The sequence below is a fragment of the Drosophila suzukii genome, chromosome 2R (assembly GCF_043229965.1).
Source record: "Drosophila suzukii chromosome 2R, CBGP_Dsuzu_IsoJpt1.0, whole genome shotgun sequence".
NCBI lineage: Eukaryota > Metazoa > Arthropoda > Insecta > Diptera > Drosophilidae > Drosophila > Drosophila suzukii.
The window spans coordinates 9,484,965-9,499,589 of record NC_092081.1 but is presented as its reverse complement, the minus strand read 5'-3'; the positions used below and the strand labels follow the sequence as shown (position 1 = coordinate 9,499,589).

Here is a 14,625-nt window from a genome sequence, read left to right as displayed (position 1 = left end):
CTCTCACAAATAAAAATTCAAGAGCACCTTGTTCGGGCTACAAAAGGGACAAGCAACAAAAACCAAGGAAATTAGTTTAAATTTTAAACAAGCAAAGTTTCTCTTCCAACTAAAAATAAACAACTCTAAAACACTTTCAAAAAGATTGTGCTTTATTAGTGCAAGCTCGCTACCTTTTGCTTAAATCATAGAGTTCTTAAGTTACATATAAAGATCGTAGGTCCAGTATCAGCACACCAGTCGGTAGGAGATGTACCTTCCTGCGGTCTCCGAGGAACGGATGATCTTGACCACCTGACCGCGCTTGAGTCCAAAGTATCTCGCCACCGGATCGCCCGCTTGGATCCTCATCAACATGTTCTCCTTGAGTTTGTAACGACTGAGCAGCTCCTGCTTCTCCTCGACGGTCATGACCACGTGCTCGGGGACCAGTTCGTGCTCCGTGATGTTGATCAGCAGCTCGGATTCGAGGAACTGCTCCAGAATGTACTTGGGGGCCATGTCCACGAGTGATTGTTTCGCAGAGGGCGTCATGCCGCCCTGAACCACAACGATGGCCCGGTGGATGTTCTCCTCCTGCATGCGGGTGCAGTAAGTCTTGATGGTCTTGATGCCGATCTTGGGCTCCTCAGGGAAGAAGACGAACATCTGATCCGTGGGATCGTCGTTGTGGGCCACTAAAACAATTAAATCCGAGCGAGCGGGTCGCTTTTCACTGGGTTTGTCGCCAAACATCTCCTTGAATTGTTCCAGGGTCTGGTCCAACTCGTCTTGCGTCACCAGGTAGCCGCGATCATGGCTCAGCTGCATGATGGTCTTCCGAATGCGCCACAGCTTGTAGGTTTCCGCCTCGTCGTCCATGGTTATTTTGCGAAATTAACAATTTCTAAATTATAAACACGCGGATGCGAAAGTATGACCGTGGCGTCTCCGGCGAATAGTACCGTTCAGCTGCTAAATACTATAAAAAATACTAAATAACGGAGATGGTCTCACGTTTAGCAATGACTCGAACCTTAAGTTATAACGGTCAGTTAAATTTTTAAATATTTTAGATTTTCAACTTTAATACTTTGCTTTGGCATAACAATCTATGCCAGTTTATTTATAAAGCTATAATAAATACGCATTTTGAAAATTCCTAACATTAGTTTTAGTAATCACATTGGAACAATTTGTATCATTTTAAAAAGGCAATATAAAGTGTAATACAAATTATTTTAACTACTAGATTGAAACATATTATACATAATAAATTAGATTAAGATATACTTTTAATCAACTTATAACCTAAGCGTTGGCTCTATATTTATTATATTTTACTTTTCAAAAATATTCGCCCTCTTATTTACTACTTTAACTTTCGTTTTCCCAATTGGTGTCTAAAATATCTTTTAAAATCTCCATTTAAAACTCTTTAAATCGGATTTCAAGTCGCACAGGTATTCTATTTCAACATATTTCTGGCATTCAGTCATTATATTTTTTGCCACTCATTGTCAATGCGTTCGATATGAGGTATGTCTTCCCCAACACTCACGTTGTGTGACCCCGTAATGAACCCAACTCACTTTCCTCGCAATATTTTACGTGCAACATTCAATTACGGCCCAGACGGGCAAATAATATGCTGCGGTGGCATGGCCGCTATTCTTATCCTTTGTCTGCGTGCCGCTCACTAAAAATGCCGTTAATATTTCCCATCCCATACCCATCCCATCGCCATCCTATTTCCCACACCCAAGTGCAATTATTTGGAACATCATCGGGTATGACTTTCGCATCCCATCCGCACGTCCACGACGCACCAACGTCAATGACTGACAGTTTATTTAATAGAAAATTCGCAATGTGTGAGGAGTGCTGTTTTGCGTTTGTTTTCCAAATAGTTTTTCCTCGACGGCCTCATACAGCCGCGAACGGCATTGACAAATTGTGCGGAAAATATGCATAATAAATGAAGCCACGCACTTTGAACTTTTGCAGTTATTAAAACCTGAGTGGGGGTAAATTCCAATCGGTGGGATGTCAGTAAATGGGGAACTCAAATAAAGTAAACTATCTTTAAAATATATTTTATTTTATTATTTAAAGCATAACCATTTGATTTGTAAATTAAGCAGGATTTAGATATTTTGGTAAATACATTTTCACATATACAATATATTCGTATATATCATTTTTTTCACATAATCTACATAACAACACATTCAAAATGATATCTTTCTTTTCGCTTATTTATTATATTTCTACTGAAGTTGCAGTTAATATTGCTTTCTACATTAAACAAATTTATTTATGAAATCAATTAATCGTTTAAAATCAAGGTGAATGAATTATTTTATAAATATTATTTTTAAATGGTTGCTGGTTTTCAGTTGGCAAAGAGACCTCAAACAAAGGGTAGCTTTTCCTCAAGCATTAAAAAATCCTTAACCTCACTGCCAATAGTTTTTGTTTACCCGGCGAATGCATTCTTATCCTTATTTGGAATTTATTGGTTTCTGTTGCTCATTCCCAGATCGATGATATTGAAATTTCAAGCTGCCCATCGCTCCATATGGCCAGACCACATTAAAACCCGGCGAAGTGCTGGGTACGCATGGCAAAAACAAAGTTCACAAAGCGAGGGGCAAAAGGCAAGGAAAAAAATAACCGAGAATAAAGGGAATCTAATAAAAATCCACTTTGTGCAAGTATGAAAAATGAACGATGAATTGCATTATAAATGCAAAAATATTGTAGGAAGCACGACACCACCGCTGGACAAGAGCGTCAGAAAATCTGATCAAAATTATTGAGGCGCACGGAATGGGTGAGTCGGCGGGGGCGGTGAAGCGCGCTGGGGGCGTGGCAGTCACTGCAGCGGAACGTGGCGCACTTGCAAAGTTTTTGCGGCGGGGCTAAGCTGTTGATAACGCCGATGATGACGACGCGATAAGCGCGGCGATAATGTTTTGGGTGCCACGGAACCCCCATATCAGGTGAGTTAGGGGAGCAGTGTTGGCAAAAATCCGGTAAGATTAATATGGGTACATTTCTAGGTACCTAAAAAACAGGGACTTTTATCACAGGACAGAAAAAATTTCCCACGACTAAGATTTATAATGATTTACTTTAGCTAATTTAAAGCCATTGTCAAATTTATAAGTTCAAAAAGATTTTTTTTAAATTTATTTATGCCATTTTTTTAAATATCTTAATTTGTAGTGCTATATTTAGTTCCTTGTTACTTACCTATAATATTAAGCAGCTGAACATTAAAAGAAAATTTAATTTATTATAGATATATTAAGCAAAATATAAAAGTTAAGGATAATATTAGCGTAAAGACATTTTTATTATATTATTATATTTAATACTTTTGGTATTTTCCAAAAAATGTTCCATAACATTTAACACCCCCTCCCAAGAAGCAATAAGCAATTACCTATATATACCGACATTTTATAAAATTTTTAAAGTTAAAAAATAGTACCTATCCCATCACTTGAGGACAGCCAGGTGAGGTCCAATTGGCAAGGACAAAAGCCAGCACATCCTTGTGGCCCTGGTCGTGGCTTGTCGTCCTGTGCGTGCGCTGCATTGCGAAATTTGCTCGAAATGGCATTTATTTTCGGTTTAGCTGATGATGAGCCACGGATAATGGCGCGGGGATAAAGCCGGCAAGCATCCAGGTAGACGAGCAGCGCCGGGAATTTATAATTATTTGCCAGATGACTTTCTGGTGCATATATATATCACAGCCTCAGTCTGGCCATTGACATTGAGCTAGGCAAATCAGAAGGTTAGCAGATAAGGAAATTGAGAAAAAAACATCAAAGGGTATTAGAATGTATCTCATTTATAATATAATACAAGTTACGGGAAAAGTTTTATAAATCCAAAGAACATTTAAAAAATATAGTTGTACTTCCATAAGTCGAAGTCTCTATTAGTTGAACTAGTTATATTTGGCAAGAGTGATTATAAATACTCAAATAACTCTATTATTATACTCTATTTATAGAGTAGCATAATTTCAATTGTATGATTTTTCGTAATTTCGTAATTGTATATATTTAATTTAAATTTTAAACAGGCTATACAACCTTTGAAATTTGAATAAAAACATAATACATATGTATACATATAAGACCTATGTACAATGAATTATTATACAAGTTCTTTATCTAAAATGCGTTAAGAATTATTTTTGAATTAAGGCTATATTTTATCTATCCAAACTTAATTAGTCCATCGATTTCGTTGTGTTTTCCCTCAGTGTAGATCCGAGTTAATTTTTGCAACTGGCAATAACAACAATCCCTTCAGCCACTCGAATCCCCAGTGTCCTCGATTCGCTTTGTGCATAAATATTGCAAAAAAATCGAGTTTAGTTCAGGTTAGGGTTCTATCCCGGGGGCTGCAATCTATCGTTAGCAGGCGGCAGCAATCACGGCGACCCCCCTTATCGCACCCCCTTGGCCCACGCCAATGCCATGCAATTATTTGTATAGGAATTTAAATTGAATGTCAGTCTGTTTGTTTCCATAACATACACACTGGCACACTGGCACTCGCACTCTCGCACTCGCACATTGCTGACAGTTTAAGGAACATGTGGGGGCAGCCAGGACGAGATGGAAATCGAGGACGAGGAGCAGGACATTGTCGCACATAAGCAGTTCCTGGGCTCCTTGGGAAAGGCTGCTCCTCGGCTGCTCCTCGGGAACTTGGTTCCTTGTCTGCTGTAAAATTCCAAATTTGTTTTATTTGATTTCTGCGCTGCTCTCGCTCGTTTCCCGTTTGCCTTCTTATTTCCAGCAGTTACAGCTCCCGCTGCATATTTCCCTTTATGCAAAATATATGCTATAAATGGCCCCGCCCCCAACGCCTTTATTTGAATATCGTGTCACATGTCGCACGCAGTTAGGTGCCTTCGTTGTTATTGTAATTGTTGTAAATGTCGCCCAGCGACAATATCGCATTTGCATATTTCTGTGCCAGCACACACAGACGTATATATATATACGTACATATTTAAACCCCCAATGGTAAATGGTAACCCCTTTACGGCCCCAGCTCTGTGCATTTTTACTTAATTTTATTTGTATTGGATTTGCGCCGCTGTCTCGGCGAGTCCTGTGTGCATCGCAGCGCGATTTCGGAATTCTGCAATTTGCACAATAAATTTTAATTCAATTTACTGTTAAACTCACCCAGAGACACAACAACTAACTAAATGCGGACGCGGAAGTGCGCATTCTGGCATGACAATCGTCGCAGGACTCAGCCGGGGGATGGAGGCGATGCAGCCGGAGATTACCATCGGGAAAGGGATACAGTGAAGCCAAACGAAGGGGGAAAATTTAGGGATAGGGTAATCGTGATTTGGTGGTGCCCAGAGTACTTACTTTAATATGATATTACAGTTCTTACTTGACTACATTAAATATTCGCATCTAGATTGGAAAAATATTTATAATAATAATTATTAAGGGGTATAGTATGGTATAATTATGAAATATTTTGTTTTATCACCATAAAGATAATAACAAGGTAAATAAAGTTATCAAATTAGTAAATCATAGTTTGTTTATTTGATCTTCAACTCCTTAGAATTTACAAATTTCGACTGGTTGTTACCAAAGATGATATAGACTATTTTATAGTCTTTGCTGTAACGCAGTCTTATCAGCTAAGTTTAAGAAATGAAGCATTAATGGGTATATATTATCCAAAATGTTCCTGTTTTTTTTTAATTCTATTATGTTATATTTATAATTTATTGGCATTTTTCATATTTGCTTTATTAAATAAGAAAGTCTAAAGAGTTAATATACCATAAAATGATCTATAAGGAAAATAATTATATTTAAATATTGATCTTAAAAGTTGAAAAGCCAATAAAATAGTTTAAAAGAGGGTACCCAACTACTAAATTTCAATCAAATAATTACATTGTTGAAAAAATATATTTATTTTTTAAAGACACAGAGCTTTATCAGCTTATTTATTCCATTACAATTTGTGTTAACTGTAGCTAACTACAGCAAATTGTCGCCAGAATCCCAGTTCCTGCGGCCCCGTTGCCTTGACCCCGCCGCCGAATAACCTTCGTCCTGCGACCGCAGGAGCAATCTGCCGTTAGTTAGGGAACTTTATGCGCTGCAGGACCGCGGAACGGGCAATAAGTTGCGCTTATTATGATAATGGGCGCGCATGTGCAGCCATTTTGATTGGGCTGCGGCAGGATTGTAGTGGCAATAGTAAATGCAACGCCAGTTATCAAACGTAAGTGAATTGAATGTGCGCAGCTGCAGGGTCGCCAAGCGGAAACGGAAATGGAAATGGAATCGGTGTTACGCAATCGCTTAAACTAATTTGGAATTGTTGTCAAAAGTGCGAGGCAGTTTTCGTTGCCTTTGTAATTTTTTGTGTTCTTTTTTTTTGGGTGCTGGCACTGATGTTGCTGAAAAAATGGATCCAAAGCAGCAGGATCAGGGTCAAAAGCCGGGCGGTCATGACGCGCAGAATGAGCCGCTGACCATAATGTGAGTGCGTCCCCTCAGTGATTTCTAGTCTTCTTTAGATTTAATTAGTTTAAATTTCTTGCAGTCAGTCCATGACATCTTTCTACGTCTATAATCCCTACGAGAAAAGGAGTGTGGAGGTGCCCTTGACGTGAGTTTTGTATTGCAAATGAACATTGCATTTTTAAATTGAATTTGATTAAATAAAATTTGTCAAAGTCAATTATAAAGAGAAATTATTATTCCCCTTGAGCCTAATCGGTTTCACTTAGTAGCATATTTTGAATTTGAACTGTAAGCCTTAGGGTGGATTAGTTTCTGTCATTCAGTTTGTACGTACATATTAAACAAAGAAAAATCTTTCTATGACACCATATTTTAAGATTTTTAATGATGACAAAAAAAGTAATTAAGGTACATAATGCAATAAGAAATAAAATAAAGAATTGTTTTGATGAATTAGATTTATTGTTATGTTAATATCGATTCAGAAAGTGTAAGTAACATATAATTTCAAGGAATAATTAAACAAATAAAGCAAATGCTTTTTAAAGTCTCTGAAATAAAGTCATTCGGTTGTTATGTTCTTCAGTTATATTTTCAGTTTTTAATAAAATTATTATTATCTATATCCACTTAACATGTAGTAACTGCGATGCTTTCATTTCCCTGCTAAAATGCGTGATTGGCACGGGGATCCTGGCGATGCCGCTGGCCTTCCGATGCTCGGGATTCGTGGTGGGTTCCGTGATGTCCATCCTACTGATGATCCTCCTGACGTACTCCATCCACTTGCTGGTCTGTAAGTGGCTACCTCGATGTTCCTGATCTCCGATTTAATTACCTCCAGTGCCAACAGATCGCTGGCATGACGGAGTGCTGTCGGAGGCGACAGGTTCCCCAAGTCTCCATGCCTGAAGCCGTAAGAATCGCCTACGAGGAGGGTCCAAAATGGGTCCATTGTTTTGGACGAGCAGCCGGTTTTTTGACCACCTGCGTTCTGGTCTTCGGACAGTTCCTTTTGTGCACCGTTTACCTGGTTTTCGTGGCCAAGAACTTCAAGGAGATCGGCGATCACTATGGGGAGCGGTACAATGAGCGGTATTATGTGCTGGGCGCCTGTTTGATCCTCCTGCCGCTCTTTATGATCCGCCGTTTAAAGTACCTAGTGCCCTTGAACTTGGTCTCCAACTTCCTGCTATATGCGGGATTTGCCTTAATCATGTACTATCTGTTCAGTGGTCTTCCCGATATCAAAAATCGTGAGTTGGCCACGCCCCCTGCCGAATGGATTGAGTTCTTTGCCATCGCCGCCTTCTCGCTAACAGCTGTGGGTTCGGTGAGTTTTAAAAGATCTTAAAAAAGTTTTGTCCATTTAAAAGATACTTTCTCTAGATGCTCGTTGTTGAGGCTCATATGGCACATCCGCAAAGCTACCTGGGCATCTTTGGAGTCCTTAACCTGGCTGTTTTCTTCATCCTGATTTCTAATATGTTCTTTGGCATTATGGGATATTGGCGGTTCGGAGAAAGTGTCCATGCTAGTATTACCCTCAACATTCCGAAGAACGAAATGTAGGTAAAATCAAACGTTTTTTCAAACAAATAATTTTGAGATACAGGTACATCCGTTATTGTGATTACGAATATATCCGAACGGCTTTTTAAATTGAATTCTAAGATAGAGCTTTTTTAGTTGTACTGTATTTACTTAATTCATACTTCGTTTCCATCATGTCCAATTTATTTCGCCAAGATTTTGGCCTTCAATATTAAAAATTCCAAGCCATTATTGTTGGTCCTTGGTTTTTCTATATGCCTTCATTACTTCATGCTTCCCAATTTGCTTATATTTTTTCCATTTAGCCTTTCCCAGATCATAAAAGTCTTCATAGCCTCTGGAATATTTCTCAGTTATCCCCTGAATGGGTTTGTAGTAATCACTGTGATCTTTAGCGACTACAAAAATAACACTGAGAGGAGAAAGCATCAGACGTTGATTGAGTATATAGTTCGGTTAGCGTTTCTGATTCTCACAGGTAAGTTTTTATCCGTATGAAAATTAATAATAATTTATTTAGAAGTTACCTAAATTCCTTAGGTGCGGTCGCTGTGGGTGTGCCAAATCTAGCGGCTCTCACTGAATTGGAGGGGGCTTTTTCGTTGAGCAACCTGAACCTACTATGTCCGGCTTTAATCGATGTGTTCCTCAATTATAGCAAAGGATATGGCCGGCTGATGTGGAAGTTGATTCGCGACATAGTGCTCATCCTAATTGGTCTTATTTTCGGAACAGTGGGCTGCACAGTGGCCATGATTCAGCTGATCCACGACTTTCGTACGACGCTCAGCAATATGTAGGGAAAATCCACTTTTGTTTGGGTTTTTTCCCAGCCTCTCGGTGCTCATTGTCGGAAATAAAATCAGATTTCGCCAGTTGCTTGCCTTTGTTCCCTGTTGTTGCGTTTAAGGACTAAATATTTGGCTTGCTTGTTCGGTGGCTTTTAATTAATTGCCAGCCAAGTGTTTGCCGGCTGCTGGCTTATCCCCTATTAAGTCGGTTGTCTAAGCTCCGCCGGCCGCTTGTTCTTGTTTGCTCAACGTGGCGTATACGCGACTAGGCGGCCATCAAGTATACGCCACGTTTAATTAGCCCAGTCGAGGCACAGGGGCCGCCGATCATTTGAAGTAAAGCCCTCGGCGGGGGGAACTGTAATCAAATGCAGCCAGAACCACAAGTCCCTGGCTCGTTTGCCTGGTTTGGGGATTTTAAAATTGAATTCCTTGCCTCAATGGAGCGCAAATACAAAAGGCAAAGTTGCCTAGCTGCCGCACAATAAACTAAAAGACAAATACACAAATACAAATTCCGAGCCAAGAAGAAGAAGTACAATCCCGACTCGTCCTGCAGCTCCTACTAACGTATATATATTTATTTATATATATATATATAAATAAATAGGCACAGGAAAAGCAACTGCCGACGACGGCGACTGTTGACTGCGCCAGTGTAAATAGCACGACCAGCGGAATACAATAAAAAAATAAATACGAAAAAATAGTCCTGCAGCTTCTCAAGGAACTGCACGAAGGACAAGGAAGAAGACCACTACTGCAGCAAACACACACAAAACACAATTTCCATTCTTCAAATAGAAATACATACAAAAAAAAAATAAGGAAATAAAATAAAAAACAAACCGAGAGGAGGTGAAGAATAAAACGTTGCGACTGCCAGCGACAGCAGCCAGGACGAAGGGAGCCCTAGTGGGGGTATGGGTATGGGTATCCTGGAGTATCCTGGGGCATGATTTTTGCAGACATGTTGCTTAAAACTTAATTTAGAGCGCCGCTTGCACTGGCCTCCCAAAAATAAGGCCCGAAACCGAAAAGCAAATCAACGAAAAAAAAAGCGTCCGGGAAAAATAAGAGATGGAACACGAAATGAGATCAGGAGAAAAGGAAAAGCTCACATAGAAAATTTGCCAGCGGCGGCGGCCGCTTCAACTAATTTTCGTATATAATTCCGTGGGCCAGACAGGATGCGGAAGTGGGTGGTGGACTCCTGGACTCCTCCTGAAGCCAGTTTCTTGCCTAGTTGTCAGTGCAGCATCATGTCAGTGTCATTATCAAACAATTCCCAGCCAACTCGGAAAAGCTCGGGGAAAAAGGAGTTGGTAAGGAGGGAGTGGAGTAGCAAGTCCCACATGGTTGGCGGCTAAAATGTCGCTGGCCCCTTCCTTGGAGTCTCAGACAATGCGTGCCACAACTTCATTCCCGACTGTCTCGCTTCGTGTCCCGGCTGTCACATGTCCGCCGGTCGGAGTCGTCGAGTCCTGTCAGGCCAAACTCTCAAATTGAAAAAATTCCCATTTTAATACAATTATTTGTAGGCTAAAAAGAAAGGAAAACGAAGCAGCCCAAGATGGTTCCAAGAATGGGCAGGATATTTGTAAGAAAAGAGGAGAAATATGATGGAGGTCTGAGGTATGGCATTTTATTTTTTTTGTAACATTTTATTTATATTACAATCCTAAAATAGTTTTCTAGCATACAGATCTTTTACTCAGTAGATAAATGCATTAAGAAGTCCTTCAAAAATTATAACTTTCTGCAGTCCAATACAATCTTTAAAAATTGTGCATATATTACTTCCTTTAGTTCAAAGGGGTCTAGAAATTCATAATATTTTAATAAGTTAAATAACAAATTCAAATAAAATTCAGAATAGTATTTAAGCATAATATAATATAGTTTACCCATTGCTTAAACAGTACTAAGACACTTATTTGGTTTGCTGATAATATATAAAATCGGAAAAACTGGTCATTCCTTTCTAACCAGACACTCGTAAGCATAAAAAATCCTTCTGAAGAGCCTCACATTTCTCGGGCTGCGAAATGACTCCTCACAGTTGTTTGCGGAGGATTGACAGGGGCAAAAAGCAGGGATAAAAGTGGATCCTGTGGGCTAGATGAGGACCCCGGTCCCTGGTCCCCGGTCCTCGGAGCACAGGTGAAGGTAACTCAGGGGTCGAGTGTCTGAGGTCTCGTACTCTCCAAGCGGCTTTGGCACGTTCCATTTGTGCCGCCTAACATTTATTTACTTGGCTGACTGAAATGTCATATTTGCCTTTGGCCAACGTTTACTTCATTCTGATTGTATGTGATTTGCATGCCGAAGGGTATGGGAAAATTAAACCGCAAAGATGGTGATAGAGTGAGTGTGAGGTTTTGGTATAAAGAAAGAAAGCCAAATTGTCACAGCGGCGAGAGCATCTCAACTATTTACTTATTTATTTCGCATTGAATGAGAGTTTGCCTGAGAATTTTAGCCAAGTTCCCAGTATTTGCAGCGTTCCTTTCCAATTTGAAATGTGCACTGGCCGGTGACGTGGAATAATGCTGGTATGCCAGCCATCTAACCATCTATCCCTCTAAGCGTTCAGCCATCTATCCATCCACCCATCCATCCATCCATCCATCCATCCATCCATCCTTCCACCAATCCAGTCATCCACATCCTTCTGCTGGCATTTGCTTTTGTTTGCGGCATGCGATTTGTAGATTTTTCAACCCAAAACGCTTTGGCAGTGGACACAGCGGCAAATAATGCAGGTCGAGGGGCTGAGGATATGGAATATGGGATGCAGGATATGGGATATATGTACTGGGGAGCGAAGAGATTCCGGACAACTGGTCAACAATGTGCCAGTGCATAAGTTGGCATTATGCAACAAATATGCAACAGAGCCGGCTCAGAGCCTCGGGTCACATGACCGCTTGCATGCTAAATTCTTCAAAAGGGGGGGGGGGGGGGGGGGGGGGGGGGGGCTGGCAAATTTTACCCCAGAGGGCCAAAAGAGTTGGCCAAATCACTCAGCTTGAGTTTGCTGACCGATTTGCATACTCAAGCAGCCGTCCGGGCATCTTCAAGATACAAAGATACAACTTCTCGCCTGCACTCGAAAACGAAAATTACCCGAAATCGTGAGGATTTTAATGAAATTTATATATTTAGCATACAACTAAGTAGTAAAATTTAAAATGATACAAAATTACAAATGATGGAAACAGTACATTCAAGGAAATCCCACAATTATTGAGTGTATGGCCTTCTAAAAGTCAATGACGAAACTTTAAGAACAATAATTATAATTGTAATAATCATATAGTTTTTGTGGGCTGATATTTATACTTATAGTATTTTCATTAACATTACATTCTTAAAAGTAGTACATTTTATAAGGAACTATAAATTATTATCTGTATTTAAGTATCCGTAATGATATGATACATTTTGTTACAAAATCTAGGGCCAAGAACCATTTGGGTGATTAAGAAAATAAGTGAAAATGAAATTTGCCAAGTGCAACCATCTGCAATCAGTGAGAGTTGCGAGTTGAGTTCCACCCCCTCCATTCGAGACTGCTAATTAAGTGTGTGAATTCCTATCGGGCTGGGAGTTGTTGTTTTTCTAATGAACCAACTAATTGCATCTAACGGCAACTGCAAAAGTAATCAAAGTGGCAGGCTCCCAACTGCAAGAGCCCAAGAGTCGGCAAAATGGCAATAATAACGAAACTTTGTTCAAGAATTTTTGGAATGTTGCACAAATATGCGCAAGAATGCAGGAAAATATGCTTGGACCAATGCAAACGTGATTGGGTGTTGGAAAGAGATGGCCAGAAAGGGAAAAGAACTGCTAGAAAGGGATGGGTGGAGGGCAAGTGAAAGAGAGAGGGAGAGGTAGAGAAGGAGATCGACTGAAGTGGCAGACAGAAGCTCGTTCAAATTGCTCTTGCTGTTGCTGTTGCTGGCTTATATCAATAATTGCCAAAAGCAAATTGGAAAAGTTATGCGCCTGCAGTTAATGCGACCAGCGGAAATAGTCGCAGTCAAAATGGCGCAACAGCCAAACGGAAGTGCCCAAAATACCCACACACACACCCACACACACTCAAGTATGAATATCCAAAGTTGTTGACTGTACTTTGGTTATTAGTATTTTAGTTTGGGAAAGAGTTTGTCGATTTGGAGATTAAATTCGTGGGCTAAGACATTATTGAAATTAAGCTAGGGCAAAACAACTTAGCATTTCAAATTTTTTAAAACAATAGCACTGTGTATTAGAATTATGTATTTTATCACCGTGTTTTATTTAAAGTTAGTACGAATTAGTATTAATCTCACTTCAAAAATATTTTGGCTTTTAATAACTAGTTAACTTTACGTCCATTTACTATTTATTATGTCTTTTAATATTTCAGAGCTCGTTAAAATATAGAAATACAAATGGATTTAATTACCTATTTTTTATAATAACAGTATCAATTCTTCGGTTTCCAAATTTAATGTTCTTCCCACCGATTTCTTCTTGTTTTGTTTCAAAATTTTGTTTTGCAACTTGTGTATTTTTTCCCTTCTGGGCGAGACGAAAACTTGGCTTGCACTCGGGATTTGTTGAAGCAGCTCTTAAGATACTTTCGGTATGCCAATTGGCATTCGGCTTCGATTTGAGTTCTGCTTGGTTTCGCTTGTTACTTTTGGGTTACTCAAACTGCGCCACCAACTTGTTCAGGTTGTTGGCCACGGAGACCGCGAATTCTGCTCGGCTCATTGAATTGATATTCGCAATTAAAATGTTTTTCGAGCTCCACTAATGATCGAAAGATGTGCGCTATAAAAGCAGGGGGCTCTGGCCAGATAGAACAATACAAATTGTGAAAATTACAAAATGAATCGAGGTCTAGTGCTGCTGGTAGTAATTAAAATGTTTGCTTTGAGCGAGGTGAGTTGGGCCCTAGAAATCAGAAAAAAAATTCTTTATTAAGCAGGATGTTTTTTCAGTCCCGTTTCGCCAAGATAAATATTAACCTGGGATTAACTGTGGCTGATGAATCTCCGAAGCCAATTACCGAGGATATGATTCGTCTCTGCGGCGATCAAACGGATGTATCTCTCAGGGACCTGCACAAACTCCAGCAGGAGGACTTTTCGGATCCCACGGAATCGATTCAGTGCTTCACCCATTGTCTCTATGAGCAACTGGGTCTCATGCACGATGGCGTTTTTGAGGAACGAGATTTCATTGGGCAGCTCTCGGATGCCAGTAATCCTGATGTCTGGCCAGAACGTCAGTGCCACATGATAAGTGGCAGCAACAAATGCGAGACTGCCTTTAAAATCCACCTGTGCAGGCAAATGATGAAGCAGCAGTCACAGATCACCTTGGCCGGCAAGGATGTGGAGGTCACCACTCCATCGGAGACCACCGAGCCAATGCCCTAGGTTGTGTGATAACATTCGGTGGTGGTATATGGGATTTACGATTTTCTGAACACTACCTACTTGAAATATATGTCTTATGTATTCAGAAAAGAGAAAAAGAAGATCTGTTTGAATGACCTAAGAATGGTTAATCTGGTGGGATTAGATCGTATGTATTAATAACCAAACATATCATACAGATACGTCAGATTATATATGAAACCCATTGTGACACCCAGCCGATTTCCAGTGATAATTAATTGGATTAAAATGTATTTCATAAAATCATTAATAATTTCAACTTTAATTCAACTATGGTTTAATGCAAAAATGGTTTAAATA

The 14,625-nt window shown here is 39.8% G+C and overlaps 3 protein-coding genes across 4 annotated transcripts; 2 read left to right on the top strand and 1 right to left on the bottom strand.

The window, feature by feature from the left end:
• Window positions 1-129: 129 nt before the first annotated feature.
• Polr2E (DNA-directed RNA polymerases I, II, and III subunit Rpb5) lies at window positions 130-937 on the bottom strand. The gene has a single exon (XM_017072515.4). The coding sequence runs from the start codon at window positions 859-861 to the stop codon at window positions 229-231; it is 633 nt and encodes a 210-aa protein (XP_016928004.1). The 5' UTR covers window positions 862-937; the 3' UTR covers window positions 130-228.
• A 5,116-nt stretch (window positions 938-6,053) lies between these two features.
• polyph (polyphemus) lies at window positions 6,054-8,949 on the top strand. 2 transcript variants are annotated; one of them, XM_017072699.4, is made up of 7 exons: window positions 6,061-6,536; window positions 6,601-6,666; window positions 7,163-7,313; window positions 7,375-7,854; window positions 7,911-8,089; window positions 8,381-8,553; window positions 8,616-8,949. In XM_017072699.4, exons 1-7 carry the CDS (start codon window positions 6,463-6,465, stop codon window positions 8,873-8,875), a joined length of 1,383 nt encoding a protein of 460 aa, XP_016928188.3. In that variant the 5' UTR covers window positions 6,061-6,462; the 3' UTR covers window positions 8,876-8,949. The 2 variants fall into 2 exon arrangements, with proteins under 2 accessions (XP_070851224.1, XP_016928188.3); XM_070995123.1 differs by lacking the exon at window positions 8,616-8,949 and having other exon boundaries at window positions 6,054-6,536; window positions 7,911-8,093; window positions 8,381-8,518.
• A 4,749-nt stretch (window positions 8,950-13,698) lies between these two features.
• Obp47a (Odorant-binding protein 47a) lies at window positions 13,699-14,393 on the top strand. The gene is made up of 2 exons (XM_017071964.4): window positions 13,699-13,804; window positions 13,864-14,393. Exons 1-2 carry the CDS (start codon window positions 13,751-13,753, stop codon window positions 14,302-14,304), a joined length of 495 nt encoding a protein of 164 aa, XP_016927453.3. The 5' UTR covers window positions 13,699-13,750; the 3' UTR covers window positions 14,305-14,393.
• The last annotated feature ends 232 nt before the right edge of the window (window positions 14,394-14,625 follow it).